This window comes from Centroberyx affinis, unplaced genomic scaffold (genome assembly GCF_046629955.1).
Source record: "Centroberyx affinis isolate AG114_WGS23_722 - 3 ecotype Tasmania unplaced genomic scaffold, CSIRO-AGI_Caff_v1 ptg000345l_1, whole genome shotgun sequence".
NCBI classification, from domain to species: Eukaryota; Metazoa; Chordata; class Actinopteri; order Beryciformes; family Berycidae; genus Centroberyx; species Centroberyx affinis.
In genome coordinates, this window is record NW_027279018.1 from 48853 (window position 1) to 73573 (window position 24721).

Below are 24721 nucleotides of genomic sequence, written 5' to 3' on the forward strand. Positions count from 1 at the left end.
CGACATGTTTTTGAGGGACACTTCTATTTCTCCCTGTGGGTGAAAACAGGGAAATAACGATAAAACTGAGAAACTTTGACTAAACCAAATTAAGGCTTTATCTTTACTGTGTTGGATTATCAAGTCGGGGCAATTTTCAAGTCTGTGGAAGTGTTTTTTCATATTGTACAAATATGAAATGATATACTCTAGTAATGATACTAGAAGGGCACTCGGAGAGCACAGACCAAAATGTAATGGGTTCTTCCTTGGCCCATGCTACACCCTTCCACCAAGTTTCATGAAAATCAGGCCAGTAGTTTTTCTGTAATCCTGCTAACAGACAAACAAACAAACAAACAAATGGCACTGAAAACATAACCTCCTTGGCGGAGGTAATTAGGAATAATGTAAAAGTAGAGGGGCAACTTAGATAAGTATGAACATATTAAGGAAATCCATAAGAATGAAAATATGAATGAAGAAGAATGAATATGAAAATATATGAATACGAGCATCTACATGGTGTGCAAAACGATCGTTTTGGAACATACTGAGACCAAGAAAAATACATTCTGTATGATATGAAAATCTATGAAATACATAATATATACGTATAAAAATGTAGAGCTGTATGGAATACATGACAAATGAGAAAACATAAACTGTATGAAAAATGTGAAATTACAGCATTAATGGAAAACGTGCAAAATCTGCGTGGAAAGACAATATCATACATGTGTCATCATACATATGTATACATGTTTGCGAAAGTGAAGATCTATTTTTCGTGTTTTTTAACAAAATAAACAGGGTTCCTACGCAGGCCTGGAAAGTCTGGAAAAGTATTAAAAATGAATTTGATCATTTCCAGGTGTTGAATAGTTTGGGAATTTGAAAAAATGTCAGGAAAAGTATGGAAAATGTTGCAGTTCAGGTCCGATACACACATGATTCTAGCTTTTATGTTGTTGTAGAGCCACTTTGAGTCCACAGTTTTTGTTGATGTGAAGAATAATGTTCAGATAGAGGGACGCTCTTATTACCCAGCCGCTGTCAGCATGCATTATATCAAATACCCACCAAAATCAAATCCGGTCAAGAACATAGGGTCTGGGAAAAATATGGAATTTTAAAATGGAAACCGTGTAGGAACCCTGCCAATCATCTCACATATTCTGATATTTGTCACTGTGAAGAACAATCTTCATCTATACAGTGATATGACCTAGTTAGCAGGGGCAAGATGTCTATCTGCGTAAATCATACTGTACACCAGACAAAATCTTCAAAACAAATCAAGGTCTGGAAAAAGCATGGAATCTTTGAATTGAAAATGTGTAGAAACCCTTAGTGTAGCCAGTGCCAATTTTTTCTCTGGTTAGGGTTTGCCTCAGAGCCAGAAGACTTCAACTTTTAACTGAAAATGTGTAGGAACCCTGAATAAATGAATTTCATATGCTGTCCCAATTCTTTTACCACCAAGTGTAGAGTTCATATTTGTTATCGCTTTAGTTATGCTGCTGATGTGACAGAGAACACATAAGCTTCATCGCTGAATAGAAACTACCTGTTGACTCGAGTCAAATTTGCGGTCCTCAGATCCCGCAGTTCCTGCTGGACGACTGCAGTAGGAACGGGACCCCCTGCCGGATCTTCTGCACTCAGCCCAGGCGCCTGGCCGCCATCGCCGTGGCCGAGCGGGTGGCGGCCGAGCGCGGCGAGAGCGTCGGCCAGACCGTCGGCTATCAGATCAGACTAGAGAGCAGGTAAACTAGACCAGAGAGACCCTTACCAGAAACTCCCACAACGCAGCCAAGGGGTTGCTCCTGTCGTGGAAAAACCTGCAAAGAAGTCAGGAGATTTGGGAGTTGTAGTTACGCTTCAGGTAGCTGATGCACATTCTCACGTTGTCGAAAACACACAGGACAGAGCTCATCACAGCTCAGTATCCCATGCTTTTGCAACCAACAGTTTCTCCCCAATAGTGATGTTTGAGGAAGGAAATAAATGAAGCCAATGATAACTGTTTATTTGGAGTATTAAAGAGTAACTAAACCCCTACCCCAACTCTTTGGTGAAGCCTGACATATAATAGTGAAAATTAGGGTACTGAACTGGTCGTCTGCTATTGGCTGATCTTTGATGCCAGCTGATGTCACCACCTGTTGTACTCTATAGAAGGTGACATCAGCTGGTACCAAAGACCAGCCAATAGATAACCAGATATCACTAGGTCGGCAGGCTGGTGGTATTTGGACATAGTTTCAGTATTCGGATACCTCGCTTTTTATGACAAAGAGGTGGGGTTTTAGTTTTGATTGGCTTATTTTTACTAACAAACATTTGGGATGTATTTATTTTTAACGGAGTTGTTGGCCTACCTATTTTCTCCACACCTCCCCCACTGTCAGTTTGTCTTTTAATGTATTAGGCTGCAGGTTGCTTAAAGCTTGCAAAGGTTACTAAGGTTAATTTAGGGCTGGGCGATATGGTTGAAATCAATATCACGATAATCATAAGGATTTTTCACGATGTCAGTATATGTCACGATATGGTTCATGTATGCAAAATCCCTGATATGGAACTTGCTGATCCCTGATATGGAACTGTTAACTTTGAATCCCGCAGGGTCTCTCCTAAGACACTTCTGACCTTCTGCACCAGCGGAGTGTTCCTCAGAACCCTTATGGCTGGAGATGCCAGCTTGTCAGCCGTCACACATGTCATTGTGGTGAGCACCCCGACCAGTGGCATATGTATAGGACATGCAATCTCTAATAACTGGGTTGGCTTTGTCCTAATGACAGGATTTCACTTGTGTCAATTGCTTTACCCTCCGATGGAAGTGCCTTTTGTTTCTAACGAGACAATCCCTCACCTATATCATTCTGTTGGCAGAAGCATTGCATTGCCCTGGAGGTATCGCATGCGCTGGATGGTTTTCTGCGTATGCATCAATAATGCATGCGTGAACTAATATTGTTCTGCTGCAACGATAATTGTTCTGCTGTTACGACAAATAATTATGTCTAACCAGTTTCATCTCAATATGTTTGAGTCATAGGATCTTTGCATAGAACTCCTGCAGCAACAGATTAAAGAGTAACTTATCCTAAAACCCAAATTTGTGGTGAAGCCTGACATCTAAAGGTTAAAAGTAGGGTACGTAACTGGCCGTCTGCTATTGGCTGGTCTTTGGTGCCAGGTGCTGTCACCACCTGTTGTACTCTATGGAAGGTGACATCACCTGGCACCAAAGATCAGCCAATAGCAGAAGGCCAGTTCAGTTCCCTACTTTTCACCAGTAGATGTCAGGCTTCACCAGAAATTTGGGTTTGGGGTTTAGTTACTCTTTAAGTATGATTCCAGTGATAGACTGGTAAAATCTCACAGACATGAAGTATTTCAGCTGGGCCTCAGTCCAAACCTAGGGCTTTATCAGTTTTGAGAAAATCTTAGTGGGACTTTTGTTTGCACTCAATGAAAAGAGATGAAATGCGTCATGTTAAAGTCACTCGCTTGGTGTTCAACCAGGACGAGGTGCATGAGCGCGATGGTCTCACTGACTTCCTGCTGACCAAGATGCGGGACGTGCTGCAGAAGATCCCCACTCTGAAGCTCATCCTCTCCAGTGCTGCAATGGATGTGGACCTCTTCCTTCGCTACTTCGGTTCCTGCCCCATTATCCACAGTAAGGCCCAGTTACCTTGATTCGTGTGAAATGTATAGCCGTATCAACTGTTACTGTTTTAGGAATTTACATCAATATTATCACGTGAAAACTAGCTTAGTGTTAGTTGACAAGCTATGGAATAGGGCTGGGCAATATATCAATATTATATCGATATCGTGATATGAGACTAGATATCGTCTTAGATTTTGGATATCGTAATGTCTCAATATGGCATAGGTTTTGTCTTTTCCTGGTTTTAAAGGCTGCATTACAGTAAAGTGATGTAATTCTGAGCTTACCAGACTGTTCTAGCTGTTCTATTATTTGCCTTTACCCACTTAGTCATTATATCCACATTACTGATGATTATTTATCAAAAATCTCATTGTGTAAATATTTTGTGAAAGCACCAATAGTCATCCCTACAATATTGTCGCAATATCGATATTGAGGTATTTGGTCAAAAATATTGTGATATTTGATTTTGGCCATATCGCCCAGCCCTACTTACAACTGAACATTTAGCCCACTTCGTAGAAAATACCGAGATATATATCGTGTATCGCCATTCAGCCTAAAAATACCGAGATATACGAGATATATTTTTGGTCCATATCGCCCAGCCCTACTATGGAATAAATGAAGCATCGCGTTAGTTAAGGCAGAACACTGAAGTCGTGCACGCTATCAGCTGATTGGGTATCAGTTGTCCAATCCAAGCTGACTCTCATCCCTAATCACATTCAAACAACATGAGGCAGTCTTTATACTCTGCCAGCTCACACTGCCATTCATTCATGCCACTGCTGCTGTTGACCCAAGTCAATGCAAATTCCATCCATCCAACGATAGAGATAGCTTGTGCAAGCTATCTCTATCGTTTATATTGGTCCATATTATGAATGATATGTCTACTATGCCTTGGGAGGTTTATTGTGCTCCCAGCAGAATCTCTCGCATGCTGCTTGGATTCATTGGGGAGCATCCTCAAGAGCAGAGCCTTTTCCGCCAAATACAGCTGTATAATCATTAGTGCTATAATAGTCCAATCTCCTTTGACGTAAGTGTCTCTGACTGAATTGTGTTTTTTATGGGAGCCAATACCTCTAATATTAGACAACACTTGTTTTATTGAGACAACAAAGGGTTTGGAGTAAAAATATGTTACATCATTAGTTAGCAAATCTAACCAGACCAATCTATTTTTGACCCATGACTATGCTTATCTGTTGAAGAAACAGAAAATATTGCTGACATATAGTGCTTACCTCATCAGATAGTTGACAAAATATGCTTACAATCTCTAAAATATAAAAAAATGATCTATTTCAACTACCACCATTACTAGTGCACGCAAGCTAACTTGAATAAAAAAAGAAGAAGAAGGTCTAGTCATAACCAACAAACATGTTTCACTGTTTTTACACTTTTACTTTTATTGCAAAATTGCCATACTCCTGGTCTTATCTGGCTTGACACGGATTAGGAATGGAAACTTAAGTAGCCAATCCCAAGGAGTTTCTCTATGTAACACTACCCAGAATTCATTGCAAAAATCATGCACATGGAAGATGAAATCACACAAATAAAACCACAAATATCAAATGCACAGTAGCCAACTAAATCCACACAATCCATATTAGAAAAGCGAGCCTCTAAACGAGCCGTTTGGACTTCCGTAACTTTGTGGCATCACAAAGGTTCGCTCATTATAATTTTTGTAAGAAATAATAGAATAACAAAGTGTTTTTTTCAAAGCGGTTGAGCGTTTGTCATTGTTTATTACTGGTGAGTTTTCCCTACCTGTAGCTGCCTGCTCTGCCATGTCTGTGGCGTCTCAAGTTTCTCTCAGTTAGCCAATCAGAACGGAGGGGTCGTTAATATTAATGAGCTTTAAAAACACAGCGACTGAAACAGCCTGTTCTTGGTAAGGCTCAGAGAGATGCTGGAAAATGAACGTGGAAAAATGGATTGAGAGTGTTTTTGGTACAGGACACCACACACAGCTTTTATGACATAAAATAAACCACTGGAAAGTGGAGAATATGGGACCTTTAAAGTGAAAAACAAACTAATACTTAATGGTAGTGTAGTTGATGGTTACTTTGTAATTCATTCAGTCTCATTCAAATTTGGTCATGGAAATTTGAAAAGGGGTCATGGAGAAGTCATGGGAAAAAGTTTGGCATTTCATCGGTGAAAGGGTGTGGGAACCCTTTGTATGGTTACATGATTATCGAGACTTGCTTATATTAAGAGTCTGTGTTTTTTTTCCATTGTTTAATATAGTCAAAGGAAGACTGTTTGAGGTGAAGCAGCTCTTTCTGGAGGACATCCTGAGGCTGACTGGCTATACCAATAAGGACATGAGGAAATACAAGGAGGAGATGCAGAGAAGTATGTAGCCTTTATCCATCAATCCTGTATTTGTCGTGTTGCTTAAAATCAGTCTGGGCAGTGAGTTGCAATGAACAAAAGCATATTTAAATTGCGTTGTCTAAATAAGTTTTGTGTGTGCATGTGCATCCCATGTGGTGCTCAGAGGAGAAGAAGCAGAAATCTCTGACTGAGTGGTGTAAGGCCGTGGAGGACGGTTCTCCCCAGGAACAGCGGAGGAGCAAGACGTCGGCGTCTGGCGTCTCCCAGGACAACAGCCACCTGGAGGGGGGAGGGGACGGCATCTTCAATGAGTCGGTAAAGCAACACAACTCCCCGCGATGCTTGATCCAAGCGGCTCTGTTGAATTCCATCATCAGCTTTGGCATGATGTACTGTATGTAGAGAGAGAGATTTCAGGTAGCGCAACACGCGCTCTGGCAGCCATGTTGGAGGCGTACTGCTCATGGACAGCAGTCAAGAAGAGCTGATTGCATTTCCAAACTTGGAGTAAAAAAAATATATTTGCATACTTTGTTTAATTAGTCGTTTCAGCTTCAGCAGAAACGACTACAAATTACATTGTCTGAGCCACAGGACTTTTAAGTAGGTTAGTGATTCTCAACCTTTTTCATATCAAAGCTAAGCATATCATACCTAATTTCATACACTTTAGGGCCACGGACCCCCATATGATGAGATTTTGTCTCTTGGACCCAAATCTGAGAATATTTTTATTGTTAGATATGATTTTGTCAAGAATCCCATGACTATCTGTATTGTAGGTAGAGAAATAACAGAGAAACTATGATCAAAACAGTCATTCTTCTACATTCTCTAATTGTGTTAACTTCTTGTAACACTAACACTTCATCAATTTGCTGGGGACCCCCTGGAACCCCCTCAAGGACCCCTGGTGGTCCCCAGACCCCGTGTTGAGAACCACTGGGTTAGGACACCATGTCACATGTTTAGGCAGCCTATCATTTAGGAGGATTTTTTTACATAAACATCAGCATCAATCAATAATAGACCTTGCATTGGAAAATGTTTTAATAAACAATTTTGTCATTTTGCCATTATATGAGCAGAAAAATATTACTTTAATAGAAAAACTATACCTAGGGATCCCCAATAAGATGGATAGTATAAAGATTCGGAAAACTGCTCGAAAAATATTTTAAAACCTTAGAAGTGCACTCTATCAGATTACACAATGACATCACAAGGACAATGAAACGCTATATACACAACCATCTCTTTTCAAAAAATACAAACTTTGTCTTTTATTAGGGAGTTACTCCATTTTTTGCCATGAATTTGTATTTCCTAATGGAATTCCAAAAAAGTATCTACCTACAGTAAATGTCTTATTTTTTTATGTGTATTTATTTTACCTATTTATAACCTATTCTTTGATATTAGTAAATCGGTAGTAAATATGCTTGTAATGCTAACAATTATTTTAAATTATAAGACTGTTATTAATAGTTTTGGCGAGATCTGCTAATGCGTGATTTAAGAGCTTATAAGTGTGCTGTGTTGTGGTCACAGAGTGAAAAGGAGAGGGCCCACCTGGACCCGTGGCTGCTGAAGGAGATGGACACCTGCATCTCCAACGTCTTCCTCAACCAAGACGCCGACGCATTCGTTCAGCTCTTCAACCTCATCCTCAACGAAAACGTCAACGGTACGTCTTCCGTCCAATAGGCCTGTCACACTGGCATAGCTTTTACGTATGTTTAGGGTCATTGCCCTGCTGGAAAATGAATCCTCTTTCACACACCTTTAAGCCAGAATGGATGGCATGCCTCTGCAGAATAGAGTGGTACTTCTCAACCAGCTCCAGAATAGGCGAAACATCCCCACCACATCTGAATTTTTCCACCACCATGTTTTGTACATTTTATGCACTGTTGCATTAATCTCTCTTATGGCTGTCTCCTCACATGAGCTCTCCGATTGCAACCGTAAAGTCCAAACTTGTATTAATCTGTAAAAAAAGACTTTCTTCCGGTCTTCACATTGGTATTTTGGTGGTGCTTTTGGAATTATTTGGCCCATGCTAAATGCTCTAAAAATTTTAAGCAAATGAAAGATATGTGGTAACACTTTACAATAAGGGTCACTAAGTTAAGGGTTAGTTAATGCTTAATAAGGGTTAGTTAATGCTTAATTAACAGTTAACTAATGTGTAATTTACTAATGGTGTTCATGTTAACTAAGGTATTAATTTATACATGATTTAATAGTTTATAAAGATGACTATTAAATAATGTATAAATTAATACCTTAGTTAACATGAACACCATTAGTAAATGATTACCAGACACATTAGTTAACTGTTAATTAAGGGTTAGTTAATGCTTATTAAGCATTAACTAACCCTTAACTTAGTGACCCTTATTGTAAAGTGTTACCAGATATGTTATTGTGCCAAGTAGGAATACAATGTATTATACAAGTAGGAATACAATGTATTATACAAGTAGGAATACAGTGTATTCCTACTTGGCACAACTGTATTTATATGAAATTTATAAAATTAAAATAACAGAGTTATAGAGTTGTAGTTATAGTTATAGAGTTTGCATAAGTATTCAAACTGTTTTCTTCATTTAGGCTATATTGCCATACGAGTAAAATGTGCTCAATATTTTTTATCATCTGTTCCTCAGATGTCATTTTTAGATTATATTTAGCGTTTTTAGTGTGTTTAGTGTGTATTTAGGCTGTACTGAGTTGTACTTGTATACTTCTACTCAGTGGACTACATGCACAGTGAGACGAGTGCCACACCTCTGATGGTGGCGGCGGGTCGAGGGTTCCTCAGTCAGATGGAGCAGCTGCTCAACATGGGGGCCAGCATCAACATCAAGGCGTCAAATGGCTGGTAGGGCGTCCATTATATTTCACACAAAAATTCACAATCGGCAATGAATCGCATTCATCCTGTACTGTTTCCTTGTTTTGAAAGGGTTCGCCAAATCCAAACACTTCTTTTCATTTCATGCGAGCTCAGATTTTAACACTTCCGGGTGCCTTTACAAAAAGCTGTAGGTCTTGCAAGTCTCTTTATTTTCATACCCACTAGATCATTAGTTAAAAAATCTCCTCAGATATAGAACAAGTGCGACCTCTCTGATTGCATTGGGCAACAGTGTGTTCATGTACCCTGCCTAGTTTCCCTTAAAAGCCGGGAAAACGCATCAAAGCGTGTGTCCGGGTTGGGCCAAGGGTGTAAATAAAGAAAGTGTTTTTTGTTTCAGGACTGCTTTCGACTGGGCCAAGCACTTCCAGCAGACGGAGGCCGTGGATCTATTGGAATCCTACATGTAAGAGTGCTAGTTATCACTACAATGCACAGAACATGTCATTTATGTAATGTGGATGGACTTCTCTAAATCTTTTCTCTTAAAGCGGTGCCTCACATTTACCCTCTTCCCACTGAATGATTTGCCCCTCTCATTCTGCTTTCTCTTTTCCTCTCTTTCCCTTTCATGATCATTCTACAGTCGCAGGAATATTGTAACGGCACTAAAGCCCTTTAATCTACTGCTGTAGTTATATTGGAATTTGCTCTGGATAAAAACATCATCATCATCAAATGTCCATGAGCAGATTATCCCTATTTTAACCCCCCAGCCCCTTGCAAGAACTGAGCAAAGCAGACGAGGCGGCCCTGGTGCAGTCTGGGAGTGCGGAGCTGAGCGCCGAGGACCAGGAGCTGCTGCAGTTCTACCACCACAGCTTCGACGACGATCGGGTGGACCTAGACCTCATCATGCACCTGCTGCACAACATCTGCTCCACCTCCAGTGACGGTGAGGGCCAGGGAGCGTCTGCACATCTACAATGCAGCCACATTATTATAGTAAACTGCAAGGCTGCAACAAAAGATTTTCATAATTGGTCAATCTGACGGCTGTTATAGCAGTTGATCAGTTCAAGAAGAAACCTAAAATATTCCATGGCATCATAAGCATCTGAAACGGAAACTAGGGCTGCAACTAACGATTATTTTCATTGTCGATTAATCTGCCGATTATTTTCTCGATTAATCGATTAGTTGTTTGGTCTATAAAATGTCAGAAAATGGTGAAAAATGTGGATCAGTGTTTCCCAAAGCCCAAGATGACGTCCTCAAATGTCTTGTTTTGTCCACAACCCAAAGATATTCAGTTTACTGTCATAGAGGAGGAAAGAAACCAGAAAATATTCACATTTAAGAAGCTGGAATCAGAGAATTTTGACTTATTTTTCTTAAAAAATGACTCAAACCGATTAATCGATTATCAAAATAGTTGGCGATTAATTTAATAGTTGACAACTAATCGATTAATCGATTAATTGTTGCAGCTCTAACGGAAACTGTCGCTCATTGCTACCAGTTAGCATTTTGCGACAGTAATAATCACAGTAATAATCTGTTTAAAAGCGGCGCTCACCCCCTTCCGTTCCTGAAAAAAATTCTCGTAAAGGCGGAATCGATGAAGTGAGCGAGTAAACTTGAGCTGCAACGATTAATCGATTAGTTGTCAACTATTAAATTAATCGCCAACTATTCTGATAATCAATTAATCGGTTTGAGTAATTTTTTAAGAAAGATAAAATTCTCTGATTCCAGCTTCTTTAATGTGAATATTTTCTGGTTTCTTTCCTCCTCTATGACAGTAAACTGAATATCTTTGGGTTGTGGACAAAACAAGACATTTGAGGACGTCATCTTGGGCTTTGGGAAACACTGATCCACATTTTTCACTCACACTTTCATTTTTCTGACACTTTATAGACCAAACAACTAATTGATTAATCAAGAAAATAATCAACAGATTAATCGACAATGAAAATAATCGTTCGTTGCAGCCCTATGTTAAACGAGTAAACTTGTTAAACTAGTAAACTTGCTACCTGCCTCTTCACTTGTCATTGTGGGACATGCAAACTTCAGCGGGAGAAAATTCAGCAGTCCAGCAGCTTTGCTGAGCTTTATTTACAAATGTGTTGCGGTTTCTGTCGCCCTCTAGTGGTCAGAAAATCGCTTATTGCAGCTTTAAATGTGCGCTGCTCAGTCCTTTCATTGTTTTTCATGATTGGAAAAATGTTTAAAGGCTCTGGAAACCCACACATGTGTTTTCAGTTATTTTGGCTGATTAGACCTCTCTGAGGTTGAGGTTAGGTGGAGCTATACTGGGAATTTCAGTGAGTCAGCAAACTCCTACTAATAAGAATCATAAAGAGAGAAGTTGTCTCGCCCCAACATGTGCAGCAAAACCAACAGGAGGGTCACAGAGATGTCAAGTCAAGGATGTCTGTACATGCCCAGACATGCCCTGACAAGAGGTCTGATCAGCAAATTAACTGAAAACACCTGTGTGTGGGTTTCCAGAGCCTTTAATGTGTCCCCAGCTTTAGTTGTAGTTGCTGACAGGTTGCAGTCAATTTCAGTTTCAATTTAAATGAGCTTTATTGGCATTAAATACTACAGTATCTGTTGCCAAAGCAAAACAGTGATAATCAAAAAAGTAGCAATAACAACAATAAAAAAATATTTGAACAGTAGAAAATTGCAATTATTATTATTAGTTGTGCAGTCTTTCTGCACTGTTGTTCAGTTTAGCAATAGAACCATATGCAGTGGCTGTCAGAGCACATCCTGATACTAGAGGAATGAAAACAGGGGACTCTGAGAACAGGATTGCCCTCTCTGCCAGATTAGATGTACAGAAGCACCATATCATCCGCAAAGTCAATCCCAGCACTATCATGTCCAAAACCTATAGAGAATCCCTTGGCATAAAGTAAACAACAGCAAGTCATTCATTTACAGTTATCATTACATTCCAAATGCAATATAATAAATGACCTTATCATTGCATGTTCTCTATGCCAAAGCTTATAAGGTGGTAACTCAGTAGTCATGATGTTATCCACTGTAAACCAATGACTTGTAACATATTTTCTTTTCTGTCTCAAATGATTAGAGCTGTTGTCTGTATCCCCAACTGTCATAGATAAACACTTGCACAAGACACTCACAGCTGACAAGCATGTACAGTAGAAGCTAGTTGTTTCCCAGAGTATGAATATTGTACTGAATATATGTGAATTTGAATATCTGATGCGTTGAAACAGATGTTGAGTCGACTGAGACATTGCCTTAGAGCAGGTGGAAGTTGCAGCAAAGGTGGAAGTTAGTTCTGACCCAAGAGAAACGGGCCTTTTTCTTTTTGATGTTGCAATGCTTTGTGCCATAATCTTAGGTAAGCATTCATACAGAAGCCCAATTCATATGTCAAAAATAATGATGTAGTTACTCTTATCCCTAAATCCTAATATTACTGAACCATTTCTAAACAATTACAGGCCAAATTATAGGCTGATTCTGTTCCAGTTGATTTTTTATTAACTTGATTTTTAATTTCAGAATTTTTGCATCAACATTCAATTTTCAGTGCAACCGAAAGACCTGAGTAAAAAACGATTAATTTCTGTATTGGGCCCCTTTCGGCAATTCATTGAGAAACAGGGGAGCCATATGGTGGTTAAGGTTGGGAATCAGTTGCCTAATGAACATGGCATTTAACTCAGCCAGAGTTAACCGTATATTGATGATATTTCATATTGATTAGAATGTGATTTTTTTTTTTTTTTTTTCCTGGCCTTAAGGTGGAGTTCTGGTTTTCCTGCCTGGATACGATGAGATTGTCTCACTCAGGGACCGCATCCTCTATGACGATAAGAGATTTGCCAACCACTCTGAAAGGTAAATGTGAACAAGAGGTTAAGGATCTCCTCATATGTACAGTATATAAAGGAGTTAGCTGGATAGGTTTGTTGACAGTTTGACAAAAGCCCTGGATTTTCTGTTCCTTCAAGCAAGCTTAAAGGGTTAGTCGAATAATTTCCATAATGAAAAGAGTTAGATACTGTGTACACTCAAAAATGAACATCGGTGGTATTAAGACTAATCTTTCAATTCAAGACTTTCAACTGATTTTCCGACTCACAACACTTTCAAATACACACTTTCACTTTCCCAATACTGCCCTGCATAATGAATTCAACTGCTTGAAGTTTTGACTCAGTGACTCAGCACAAATTAGTTTTCTAACAAATTCTCTCAAATTCTCACACACTCACACACACACACACATTCTACCAACTCATTACCTTGCTCACTTCCCCCTATGATTTAATTTCCTGCATTAGAGCTATTTTAATTAGTTTTCCTGTTTTATTCCCATGTCATTTTATGGATCATCTTGTTGATCAACTTCAACTTGTCCACCATGTTGTTTCTTTCATTCTTAATTTTGATTGCTTCCCTGTTTTTTTTATATCTCACCTACACAAACTGTAATTGCATCTCTTGTTCCTGTGCTGTTAGCATTTTTTACCATCGTGTTTCCTTATCACTTCACCTTCTGTGATGTATTACTACTATACACTAGCTTAAACAAAGCCACGTTATAGGAGCAGCATAACATGTCTAAGTGGGTATCTCAAGGATGTCTGTTGCCTGCAGGTATCAGGTGTTCACCCTCCACTCAAACATGCAGACGCTGGACCAGAAGAAAGTGATGAAGAATGCCCCGCCTGGTGTCAGGAAAATAGTGAGTCTTCTCCCTTAACTTCTCATTTAACTCTTCTCACTCACCCTTTCCGTGTGTCTTCTCGGTATAAAAAACACATTCCAAATGTTAGGGGAGTCGCAGTCTAGATAAGGTTGGTTTTGCGGGGATCAGGTGTGGCCTTCACTTGTAGCTATTTGTAGCTATTCCACTGCTATGGAAAAAATAGATTAAAGGGGGGGTATCCTAGGATGTGGCAATTCTTAGTATTTATGGTGATTTTGGTTCTTGGAGGTATGAAGTAATCGCAGAAAAAAAATTGAATCATGTTACTATGTCATTTCCCCACAGTCACCAACTATAAAACACGCCCTCTTGTACAAGCCAGTCAGATTTTGCTCCAGTTTCTATGTAGAAACTGGACTGTATAAAATCAACCAATCAGTGCTAAGAGGAAGGCGGGCCTTCCAGAATGGCCAGCCAATCAGAGCAGTAGCTCATTAGCATAAGATGCTGCTTACATAAAACGACTTATTTTCTTGTAGGTGGGAAACAAACACAGGGAAGTGAATAGCTAAAGCTATAAGTAAACGATTTTTATTGAAAAAAAACTTAACAGATGTATTTTATAGACACCAGGTAATTATATAAAATTCCTGAAAAAGCAAATGATACCCCTCCTTTAAATGGAAAAACTTTTCTCAAGACACTGAAAGATACTGTTAGTCATTATTTAATGTTTTCCATTGGTCTGGAAAAAAAACTACTTGCTTCAAATAATGACTAGTGCCTTTTCCAGCCCAATGGAAAATACAAAAATTTGTCTAATTCAGAAGCCAAGTAAAATTGAAAATATTGTCCATGACATTTTAAAGACAATTTATTTTGTTATTTATGTGGTCAGAAAGAAGCTCTTAAAGGTAATAGATTTTTTTTTTCTTTTTAAACAAACAGCTGTGTACTACAAGCGTCACTCTTATCAATCTGAAACCGGTAAAAACAAACCAAGCAAGGAAAGATAAGATTAATACTCAACAACTTCATAGACTTCCACAGTCTATGCTTCCATACCATGCACCTCACTGCCATAAGTGGTGGTGGATAACACTTGTTTATGGCACATACATGTTGTTATGACAGTTGGTGTAAATGGAGCAGAGGTTTGCAACCCCACTGCTCCAACTCTGCTGCCCACTCCTCATACCTAATCCTTAGTCTACCAGTGTGGTGCACTAAAACAAAGTCTTTGTTTTTGCCCATTCGCGAATTGAATTTAGATCTTTAATGGTGTGTGTGACTGGTGATTTTCCTTCTCCTTTCAGATCCTTTCCACTAACATTGCTGAGACGAGCATCACTGTCAACGACGTGGTCTTTGTCGTCGACGCAGGAAAGGTCAAAGAGGTGCGATCCCTTTTTAGTGGACTTGGGTATATAAAAAAATATGGATAATAAAGGATGGATAATAAAGGCTAGCGTCTCTCAAAGGTGGTGAATGAATCAACTAATATACTGTAATGATTTCCCTGTTGTAGAAGTCCTTTGATGCCCTCAATCACGTAACCATGCTAAAGATGGTTTGGATCTCGAAAGCCAGCGCCCTGCAGAGGAAGGGAAGGTGATGTCTCCAGTGTCCATATTCTCACTCTTCCATCTCATCAACAGATTTTTTTTAGATTGGTAGTGAACTTTTGGAATTTCCCGACTGAAAGGGATCTTCATTTTATCCTCCATTTTTTTTAACAATGCATATCTATTACCAGAATGGTTCTAAACAGCTTTAATCTAAATCATCATCATCAAGTCCCTGTGTCCACAGAGCTGGGCGATGCAGGCCAGGGATTTGCTTCCACCTCTTCAGTCGCCTCCGGTTCAAAAACATGATGGAGTTCCAGGTCCCACAACTGCTGCGAATGCCACTGCAGGTACACAACACACACACACACACACACACACATGCACATAGATGGTGCATGTTTATCGTTCAGTGGAATCATATCATGATGATATGAAGATATTTTGATATCGTGACACACATTTCTGCTGTCTAAATTGATGATGACAAGCAAATTTTACTTAAACTCTTATAAAATGAGGTATGGTAGGAATATTATTTGAAAATTTCAGTTTTGTTTGACATCACACCTAACATCACCATTCGGTTCAATGAGATGAACATTCATTTGATTATTTAACATGATTTTGCATACATGAACCATATCGTGATATATATAGATATCGAGAAAAATCCTGATGATTATCATGATATTGATTTCAACCATCTTGCCCAGCCCTACTACATGGGGTGAAAAACAACAAGTAAAGTGTCTGAGTTACCAATCCAACTTTAACTCGTCATGCTTCTGTTGTGAAGCTACAGGATTGAGATGTAATGTTTTTTAGCAAAGGGCATCAATGGCCCCATCACTGGAAAGCATCACAAGGATACTATCTCAAAACACAGGTCAAATACAGTTGGGGAATAACATGCTAATAATGGCCAACAACACTAACATTATGATGATAAGAAACCTAGTATTGTCAAAGAGAGATTCATAAGAGAAGATATCACCTTCTCCAGTCTGGTGGCCATAACCTTAGTAAACACCTTATATTCCAAGCATAGTAGGATGATGGGCCTGTAAGATCTGTGAAGATCTGGATCCTTTTCCAAAGAAAAAAAAAAAAAAGTCAATTCCCGCACACACTTATCACCTCTGCATTGATTTATTAAAAAGAGTCGACGTTTCGGTCACAAGGACCTTTCTCAAGACATATCAATCATAAAGTGACATAGTCCTTTTGATATTACTAACAAGCAAAACATTTTTTTAGGTTAGTGGTGTGTATATATACAGTACTGTGCAAAAGTCTTGGGCATATATCAAAGAAATCCATAAAGCGAAGATGCTTTCAAAACTAATTAAATGAAAAGTATCTGAATATCAAAAATTTACAATAAACAGCAGTTTACTGACACACTAATGCAGAAAACAAATAAACATCTAAGACTTCTCAGAAATTTATATAAAAAATCTAAGGTGCCTAAGACTTTTGCACAGTACTGTGTATATATATATATATATATAAGACATAGCCCAAGTCTACAGTATACAAATGCCCCATGGGGTCCTATAACTTCAAATTCATCCATGTACAAATATACAAAATATATACAGTATATACCAAAACACATTTTCGGGAGGACATGCCCACCCAAAAAATGGGAAACAGAAAAACAAAAACACCAAAACAAAACGACAAAAGGCAAAAGAAGTCCATCTCTATGTAAAATAGTTTATACCATGATAGAAAAGATCTGGATCCTTGCCTCATTTTTTGTCTGAAAGTGTTCCATTTCAAGGTTTCTAATCTCAGATTCTAGTGTCTTTGTTTTTAGAAGGTATTGTTTTAATAACCTTACTTTTATTTTGTTACATTTTACTTCCCTTTTGTTATCCAATTTAGTTGTGTTGTCTGTCATGTGGAGGTGAGATGTTTCTCTAAGCAATTTTTTATTTTATTTTTTTTTAAATCTCACCTGCACAATTTATACTCTCTGCATTTTACCATTTCTATATGAAACTAAACATACATACCCAGTCAAAATATGAAAGTGTAATACTGTTAATATTTGTGGTCATGATTTCTGCTTCAGGAACTGTGTCTCCACACCAAACTGCTGGCCCCCATCACCTGTCCCATCGCTGAATACCTGTCCAAAGCTCCAGAACCACCTCCCATCCATGTAGTCAGGAACGCTGTGCAGATGCTCAAGGTAAGAACCTCTTTGCTCTTGCTTTCATACCTTGTGTTGACATCATGCCACAGAGTTGATTATGATGCTGCTATAGCGCCACCTATTAGCAAAATGCCACCAAATTTTGCAAGATCACTCGGAGTTAGCAGTTTTTCTGAAATAGGCCCCACGCTCAAAACTTTGAAAATTAATATGACCAAACGGAAAAGACGTAAATGATATGCTCTGAAGTGTTGCTAGCAAAAATACTACTTCGACAAGAAAACGGTTACAGAAATCAAATGGACATCAGTGCCATTAGAGAAATAAATATACGTAGGTAAAAACAGACCGAGTTAGAAAATCCTGTATTAAATGTAAACAGGAACAATTATGTGAAACCCTATTCATTTTCCCTACGGAGAAATCGCTATGGAACTGGAAGTCCATATTTGGGCATGTGGGCGTCTGACTTACGAGGTCTATAGGAAATGACTGAATGAGACTGTGACTATAGGGAATGAATGACCATAGAAACACTATACTGGTAACACTTTAAAATAATGAATGTTTATAAGCCCTTAATAACGAATGAATTAATGATGAGTTAATGTGGTTTTAATCATCAATTTATTTTTATAAATGATATATCAATTATATCTTAATTTATAACAAATTAGTACATCATTAGTAATTACACTAGTTAAATCTTTGTATTTGATTTATAAGTCAAGAATACTTTTGCTAATACATAATTTGTCATAATTTCAATAAATTTAGGCGTGGATGTGATTCTAGTGTTACAACTTCATTTTGAATTTATCTGAAACTATGTTTATGATACATAGTACTAACACATTCTTGGTGATCCAAAGCAAATTATTAATTAGTTTGACACCAAACATGACTGGGTTATGTACATTTACGAATGGAGATAGTTGTATGAGCATAAAAAGGCATGTTTCACACTTTGTAAAACCCAGTGTGTAACACCCAATGTATTTTTCAGCAGTTCGACCCTGGAGAACTTTGCCTAGCTCCTTGTTGCCCGTAGTTGTCTCTTTATACTGACATGCACTAAGACACAAAGAAACCAGCTGAGAAAACCTACAGGAAGGTGAAGGTAGATTAGCTCTGTGCATGCTTTGGGTGGTGACTGGGTAAACTTGAGCACAATTGCAACTCCCATTATAAAGGGTGTGTACACTTATCCAAACAAGGTGTTTCAGTTTTTGATTTTCAGAAATGTGTAGCTTTTCAGTAAACAAAATGGCTTAATTGGTTCTCATTTCAAGTCTCATTTCTCACTCACATTTTGATTAGAACTATAGGTTTTGGTGATGTTCTGCACTTAAAAGCTATTGGTCTTCTGTTTGTCATACTCTGTCCTGGGAGTCCCTATTGATCCTTTACCATTGGTATCGGCAATTTTTAACTTAAAACCTGCTTTGTGTTTGTATCGACGTCCACCGCTCCCTCCAGACCATAGACGCCATGGACCCTTTTGAAGACCTGACCGATCTGGGGTATCACCTGGCCGACTTGCCCGTGGAGCCCCACCTAGGCAAGATGGTGCTGTGCGCCGTGGTGCTCAAGTGCCTGGACCCCATCCTGACCATCGCCTGCACGCTGGCCTACCGCGACCCCTTCGTCCTTCCCACCCAGGCCTCGCAGAAGAGGGCGGCTTTACTCTGCCGCAAGCGCTTCACTGCCACCACCTTCAGTGACCACATGGCCTTGCTGCGAGCCTTCCAGGTAGGTGGGGTGGTTTCGCATTAGGTGTCAACTTTGGGATAAATATGGGCCTTGGTTTTACCATCTTCATTTCTCATATCAATATTCAAATATACCGAACTACACCAAAAAAAGCTGTTGACAGGATATGAACCCCATGAATACCCACATCATTTCAATATTCATATAACCGTGCCCATTCCTAGTTGTAGTAGTAGTTGTTTGTTTATTGTTTATTTAGATCCCCATTAGCTGTTGCAATAGCAGTAGCTACTATTCCTGGGGTCCACATAAATATTATTGACAATACTTATGTGAATTGATACATACGGAGCCCCTTTGGGGTCACATGGTAGAAAAAAAACCTCAAATCCGTTCGCATGGATTTACACATCAAGTTTTTTTATTGTACCATGTGACCCCAGAGGGCTCCGTAAATGTTCTCGGCTTGTAGCATGCGGTTGGGGGCTGTAAAACCCTCTGGATCAGGTGAGCTAAGCCGTATAAATGTGCAAAGGAGAATTTGTAGAGCACCACACTACTACACCAAACCCCTTACTTTTATCCCTGAAATGTCCTTCATTTCTCCATTACATAAACATTAATTATCCATTAAAAATAACACAACTTTAAAAAAGTAAGGTTAGGCTATCATGGGTTTATAAGGGATTTATTCATGCATGGTTGATGCACAGAGACACTAGTAATTAAGGATTTTTCATGCCTTTTGTTCATGGTTTACAGCATTAAGAGGAAATTAATAGTAATAGTAGATGCATATAACATACACCTATACATACACATACATACATACTGTATATATACATATACACACACATACATACATACATACTTAAACATACATATAAACTACACTTTTGCAACACACAACTAACAAAACTTTATAATCACAAAAAAGTAACTTCTTTCACAAAAACTAAAGAAAAAAAATAAAGATGCTGTAATTTACAAGAGAGCTAATTTACAAGTCAGGGAGATAATACATTATGAGAAGATAAAATAATAAGAAGAATTTGTACAATTTGTAGAACAAATTTGTACAAAACAATTTGTACCAATTAAATAATAATAATAATGATAACTTTATTTATATAGCAACTTATATAGCGCCTACATAGCACCAAGGAATCTGATCGTTAAGGAGTCATTAAGGAATCGGCATTGATAAAACTGATAAAAATGAATAAAAAACATTGATAAAATTAATTGCCAACCCTACATAGAACGATGACAGAGACTTCAGCTAATGGCCATACAACCACTACAGTGCCTTATACATGGCCATGAACAAACCTGTTCGTATCACTATTAATAGCCTATTTTTAATTTGGCACCTCATAATTAATAATGCATAAAAACATTTGGATGGAAATCCAGCTGATGTCCTTTTTCCTCTGACACTGTTTCTCTTGTCCGGTGTTAGGCATGGCAGAAGGCCCGCAGTGATGGTTGGGAGAGGTCCTTCTGTGAGAAGAACTTCCTGTCCCAGGCCACCATGGACATGATCATTGGCATGAGGACGCAGCTGCTGGGACAGCTCCGTGCCATTGGTCAGTTACAGTTGACTCCTGTTTCCTATTTTCCATGATGATCAAAAATTGGCATTGTATTTGGGTCAATGAAATATTTTTGTATTTTCGCAGAAACTACAGGAGGCATGTGTGTTCAGGTTCTTTTTATTTGTTAGGGTTTGCACTTTAAACATTATAAATTTTAGTGTTGCTTTTAAAAGAAGATATTCTTCAAACTCTAGTTTACAGTAAAATACAATCAATGTCATATAGCATTCGTAAAAGTTGCTTCATATATTGCACCACAGTAGTACTGTCATAAAAATTTAGTATGAAGTTAAAGAGTAACTAAACCCCAAACCCACCACCTGTTGTACTCCATAGAAGGTGACATCACCTGGCACAAACACCAGCCAATAGCAGATGGCCAGTGCAGTACCCTACTTTTCACCATTAGGTGTCAGGCTTCACCACAGATTTGGGTGGGGTTTAGTTACTCTTCAAGAAACGTTTTGGAAATTTATTGCAAAATGTGTGTAGGGAACCCTACTATAATTTATTAGTATGAATAATATTCGTGTTACTGCTTTACTTTCACTTTGGGTCCCAGAGTATGAGCATTTAGGAGAAATGGGTCACCTGAAAAAAAAAGTGTGAAAACCACTGTTCTAGATTGTACGATGTGATATGACCCCTTTGGAATGGAATGAGGTTATACTGCAGCAGAGTCATAATCGATGTGTCCCCAGGTTTCGTGCGGGCACGCGGGGGCAGCGACATCCGTGACGTGAACCTGAACTCGGAGAACTGGGCGGTGGTGAAGGCGGCCCTGGTGGCCGGCATGTATCCCAACCTGATCCACGTCAACCGCGAAATCTCCTTCCTGTCCAGTTACAAGGAGAAGAAGGTCCGGTTCCATCCCACCTCCATCCTCAGCCAGTCCCAGTTCAAGAAGGTAAGGAAACATGTCGTACGGTTTACATGTAATGCTGTCTTCACATTGTGGCCTTACAAAAAAAGTACCTTTGTCACCTGTCTCTTCCCTGTCTCTCTTCACTGTAGACATATTTGATAAAGGCAAAAATGATCTTCAGAAAAGCCATAGCAAATGTCTTCTCATTGTGTCTTCTCAGTGCTTTTGACATGAGGTCCAACCATTTTAAGAAATTTTTGAAATAGAATTCTCACTGTTGAGTAGAAAGCCAAGGCATGGAATTAAAATAGTATAGCAAAACTAAAATTGAATGGTACATCATTTTCTCCCAGAAAAGCTTTTACAAACTCCTAAAATGTTCAGCCAAAAGAAGAAAGCTCTTGCACTACTCGACACTACTTCATCTACATTGAAAGACAAGACTAAAATAGCTGGTGTACACAGGTATGTAGGTGCATTTTGACAGATATTCCAACATCCGGTTTGTATTGAGGGACTATCATAGGTATCTTAAGGACACACTTCAGCATCCTTCGAACATAATCGCGCAAGGACCGTTCTCTCAATCATAACTTCTCAAAGTCATTAGCATAAACTCACCAAACCCGACCAACAAAGCTTTTTCCATCAAATTGATCACTGACTGGAGATCATACATGTAGTTTACCCTCCCATTTCTTTCTTCTTTTTTTTTTATAAACTTTATTTTCAGATTTTCAGACATACAAAAATACAACAACAACAACCACATTAACAAAATTATGGAGACAGGACCTAAGAAACGTATGTGACAAGACAGGACCAAAATACAAGGTCCTCCCAAATGTAAGAAAAATAATGTACAGCCGTTATCGTAAAGATAGCAAAAAAAAAAAAAAAATACATCCAGTAAGTACCATATCTGTTGTTACCACCTTTAAGTCATAGTTCAATCACAGTATCATAAAATCCTGACTGTGGTCATGCAAAGGATAGGTTTTCTACAAACTCCATAAAGGGGCGCCATACCAGGTTCAAGTTTTTGCGAGATCCATGCATGGTGTACCTCAGCTTCTCAAGTTTCAAGTTTAACATAACTTCCTTCACCCATAAGAAAGATGGAGGTTTTTTTTTTTTTTACTTCCAACCAAAAAGAATAAGACGACGAGCCAAGAGTGAGGCGAAAGCAATTGCATTTTCTTGATGAGTGGTGACCCTGTTTTCCAAAGGACATACACCAAAAATAGCTGTGATTGGATTTGGATCAATAGTAATGTTACATATATTTGAAAAACACTCGAAGACGGATGTCCAAAAATCAACCAGAGATGGACACGACCAGAACATATGACCCAAAGTAGCTGGGCTTTGATGACATCTTAAACTGGGGGTCTACTGATGGATATATTTTTGCCAGTCTCTCATTGGAAAGATGAAGGCGATGAAGGACTTTAAATTGAACGAGACCATGCCTTATACTGAAAGACGAAGCATGTATATGACTTATATGTGGTCAGGTAATTCACAGCCAATGTCCTCCTATTTCTTTCTAACATTGTTATTTCCTAGTCACAGGACAAAAGTGCTGCACATGAAATCAATGGGGTTTTTTTCTGTTCAGAGCCCCCCAGCCAAGGAACAAGTGTCGTCCGTCCAGGACCTCCCCACAGACTGGTTGATCTACGATGAGATGACCCGGGGCCATAGGATAGCTAGTGTTCGCTGTTGCTCCATGGTCTCGCCTGTCACTGTGGCCATATTTGGGGGCGGCGCCAAGCTACCCAGCTCTGCCTTGCAGGAGCCTGCTATCCAGAAAGGTACTTGTAACCCGGTCCATGCTACATGTGAAATTGGTGGGTGTTTGCTTGAGCCAAGAGTGGTGACAATGCTAATTTTTCCACATTGTAAAAAAAAATTTTTTCATAGTCTCATATTTTGTGTATCTCTGTATCTTCATTTATTTTCATGCTGCATATTTCCCATTTATTTTTCTTCTTAGTATGTTCTACTGCTGTCATTTTGCACACTCAGAATATATGCTATAAAATCATATATTGCTGTTGTCGGGTGACTATAAGTTTATCTAATTGGTTTTCAAAAAGTTTCATAAACCCAAGGGTTGAACAATTTTCTGTAAAGGAGCCTGGGTAACACTTTATATTAGGGAAAACATATTGGTTCATCATTACAAACCATTTATTAGCACCTTATTCTGCAATATTGTATTCTATTGTGTTCTACATTATCAAAAGATATTCTAAGTATATCTTTTGATAATGTATTGTAAACCAATAGAAATGTTCAAATGATTCATATGAATCAAAGCATACTAAGAGGCCAATGTGCAACAACTTCCTTTCCGACTGCTATAAGCACTAATTAGGAGGCTACTGAGGGAAAACCCATAGTTAATGTGATATACTTGTAGAATACAATAGTGCAGAATAAGGTGCTAATAAGTTGTTTGTAATGATGAACCAATACACTACTAAAATGCATGTTAATAAGAAACTTATTAATAGTTAATATGTGTTCCCTAATATAAAGTGTCACCTCCAATAATCCCCATTTTCACCTGACAGTGGCAATATATTTTTCTATTTTCATTCATATATTTATACTCAACATGTGTTGAAGGCTCCTTTTGACTGTCCTCAGTTTTGACATGAGACTAAAGGTGATTTTAGGTTGGAATTGAAATTTTTATAGACTTGCTTTAATGTCATATTTTATAGTTTGTTTTTGTTTTTTTTGTTTTTTTTTTATCTTTTTCTAATGTTTCTTTTTATTTTTAAGCAACTTTTTCTTTTGAATTTCCTATTTTTCCTATTTTTTATTAAGGATTCAGTTAACTCTGTTTCTATAGTGCATTATAAACAAAGTTCCTAATTATTTTTCCTGCTCAGCAGTACAAAATATCCTACTTTATGTCTGTCCAGTCTGCTTTAGAAGCCTATAAATGCAACTGAAAAAAAGCCTCTGAACTGGAAGACACACTCTTTGTCTTTGTCTTTGTCTTTGTCTGTACTGGTCTTTCCTTTAGACAGTGCACTGAATGACAGTAGCGACAGTGAGATAGAGGACCTAGCTCAGATGAAGATCGACGACTGGCTCAACTTCCAATTGGACAGAGAGGTGAGATCACTGTTGATCACTGTTGATTTTCTGGTCTTAAAAATGCATTCTTCAGCACACTGTT

The 24721-nt window shown here is 38.5% G+C and overlaps 1 protein-coding gene across 3 annotated transcripts in view; it reads left to right on the forward strand.

Annotated features, from left to right (window-relative positions):
• Nucleotides 1-1602: 1602 nt before the first annotated feature.
• The window catches only part of ythdc2 (YTH domain containing 2), a 31635-nt gene continuing 8516 nt past the window's right edge, over nt 1603-24721 (forward strand). For 2 of the 3 annotated variants that reach the window (XM_071515348.1, XM_071515349.1), the window contains exons 1-20: nt 1603-1748; nt 2611-2713; nt 3517-3673; nt 5945-6052; nt 6198-6349; nt 7586-7721; nt 8798-8924; nt 9301-9366; nt 9677-9855; nt 12701-12797; nt 13560-13647; nt 14928-15008; nt 15140-15222; nt 15424-15529; nt 17263-17382; nt 18826-19098; nt 20522-20648; nt 21359-21564; nt 23144-23339; nt 24566-24657. In XM_071515348.1, the coding sequence (XP_071371449.1) occupies nt 2669-2713; nt 3517-3673; nt 5945-6052; nt 6198-6349; nt 7586-7721; nt 8798-8924; nt 9301-9366; nt 9677-9855; nt 12701-12797; nt 13560-13647; nt 14928-15008; nt 15140-15222; nt 15424-15529; nt 17263-17382; nt 18826-19098; nt 20522-20648; nt 21359-21564; nt 23144-23339; nt 24566-24657 (2439 nt within the window). In that variant the 5' untranslated portion in view covers nt 1603-1748; nt 2611-2668. The remainder of the gene's footprint in view (nt 1749-2610; nt 2714-3516; nt 3674-5944; nt 6053-6197; nt 6350-7585; nt 7722-8797; nt 8925-9300; nt 9367-9676; nt 9856-12700; nt 12798-13559; nt 13648-14927; nt 15009-15139; nt 15223-15423; nt 15530-17262; nt 17383-18825; nt 19099-20521; nt 20649-21358; nt 21565-23143; nt 23340-24565; nt 24658-24721) is intronic. The other variant, XM_071515350.1, reaches the window with a different exon arrangement.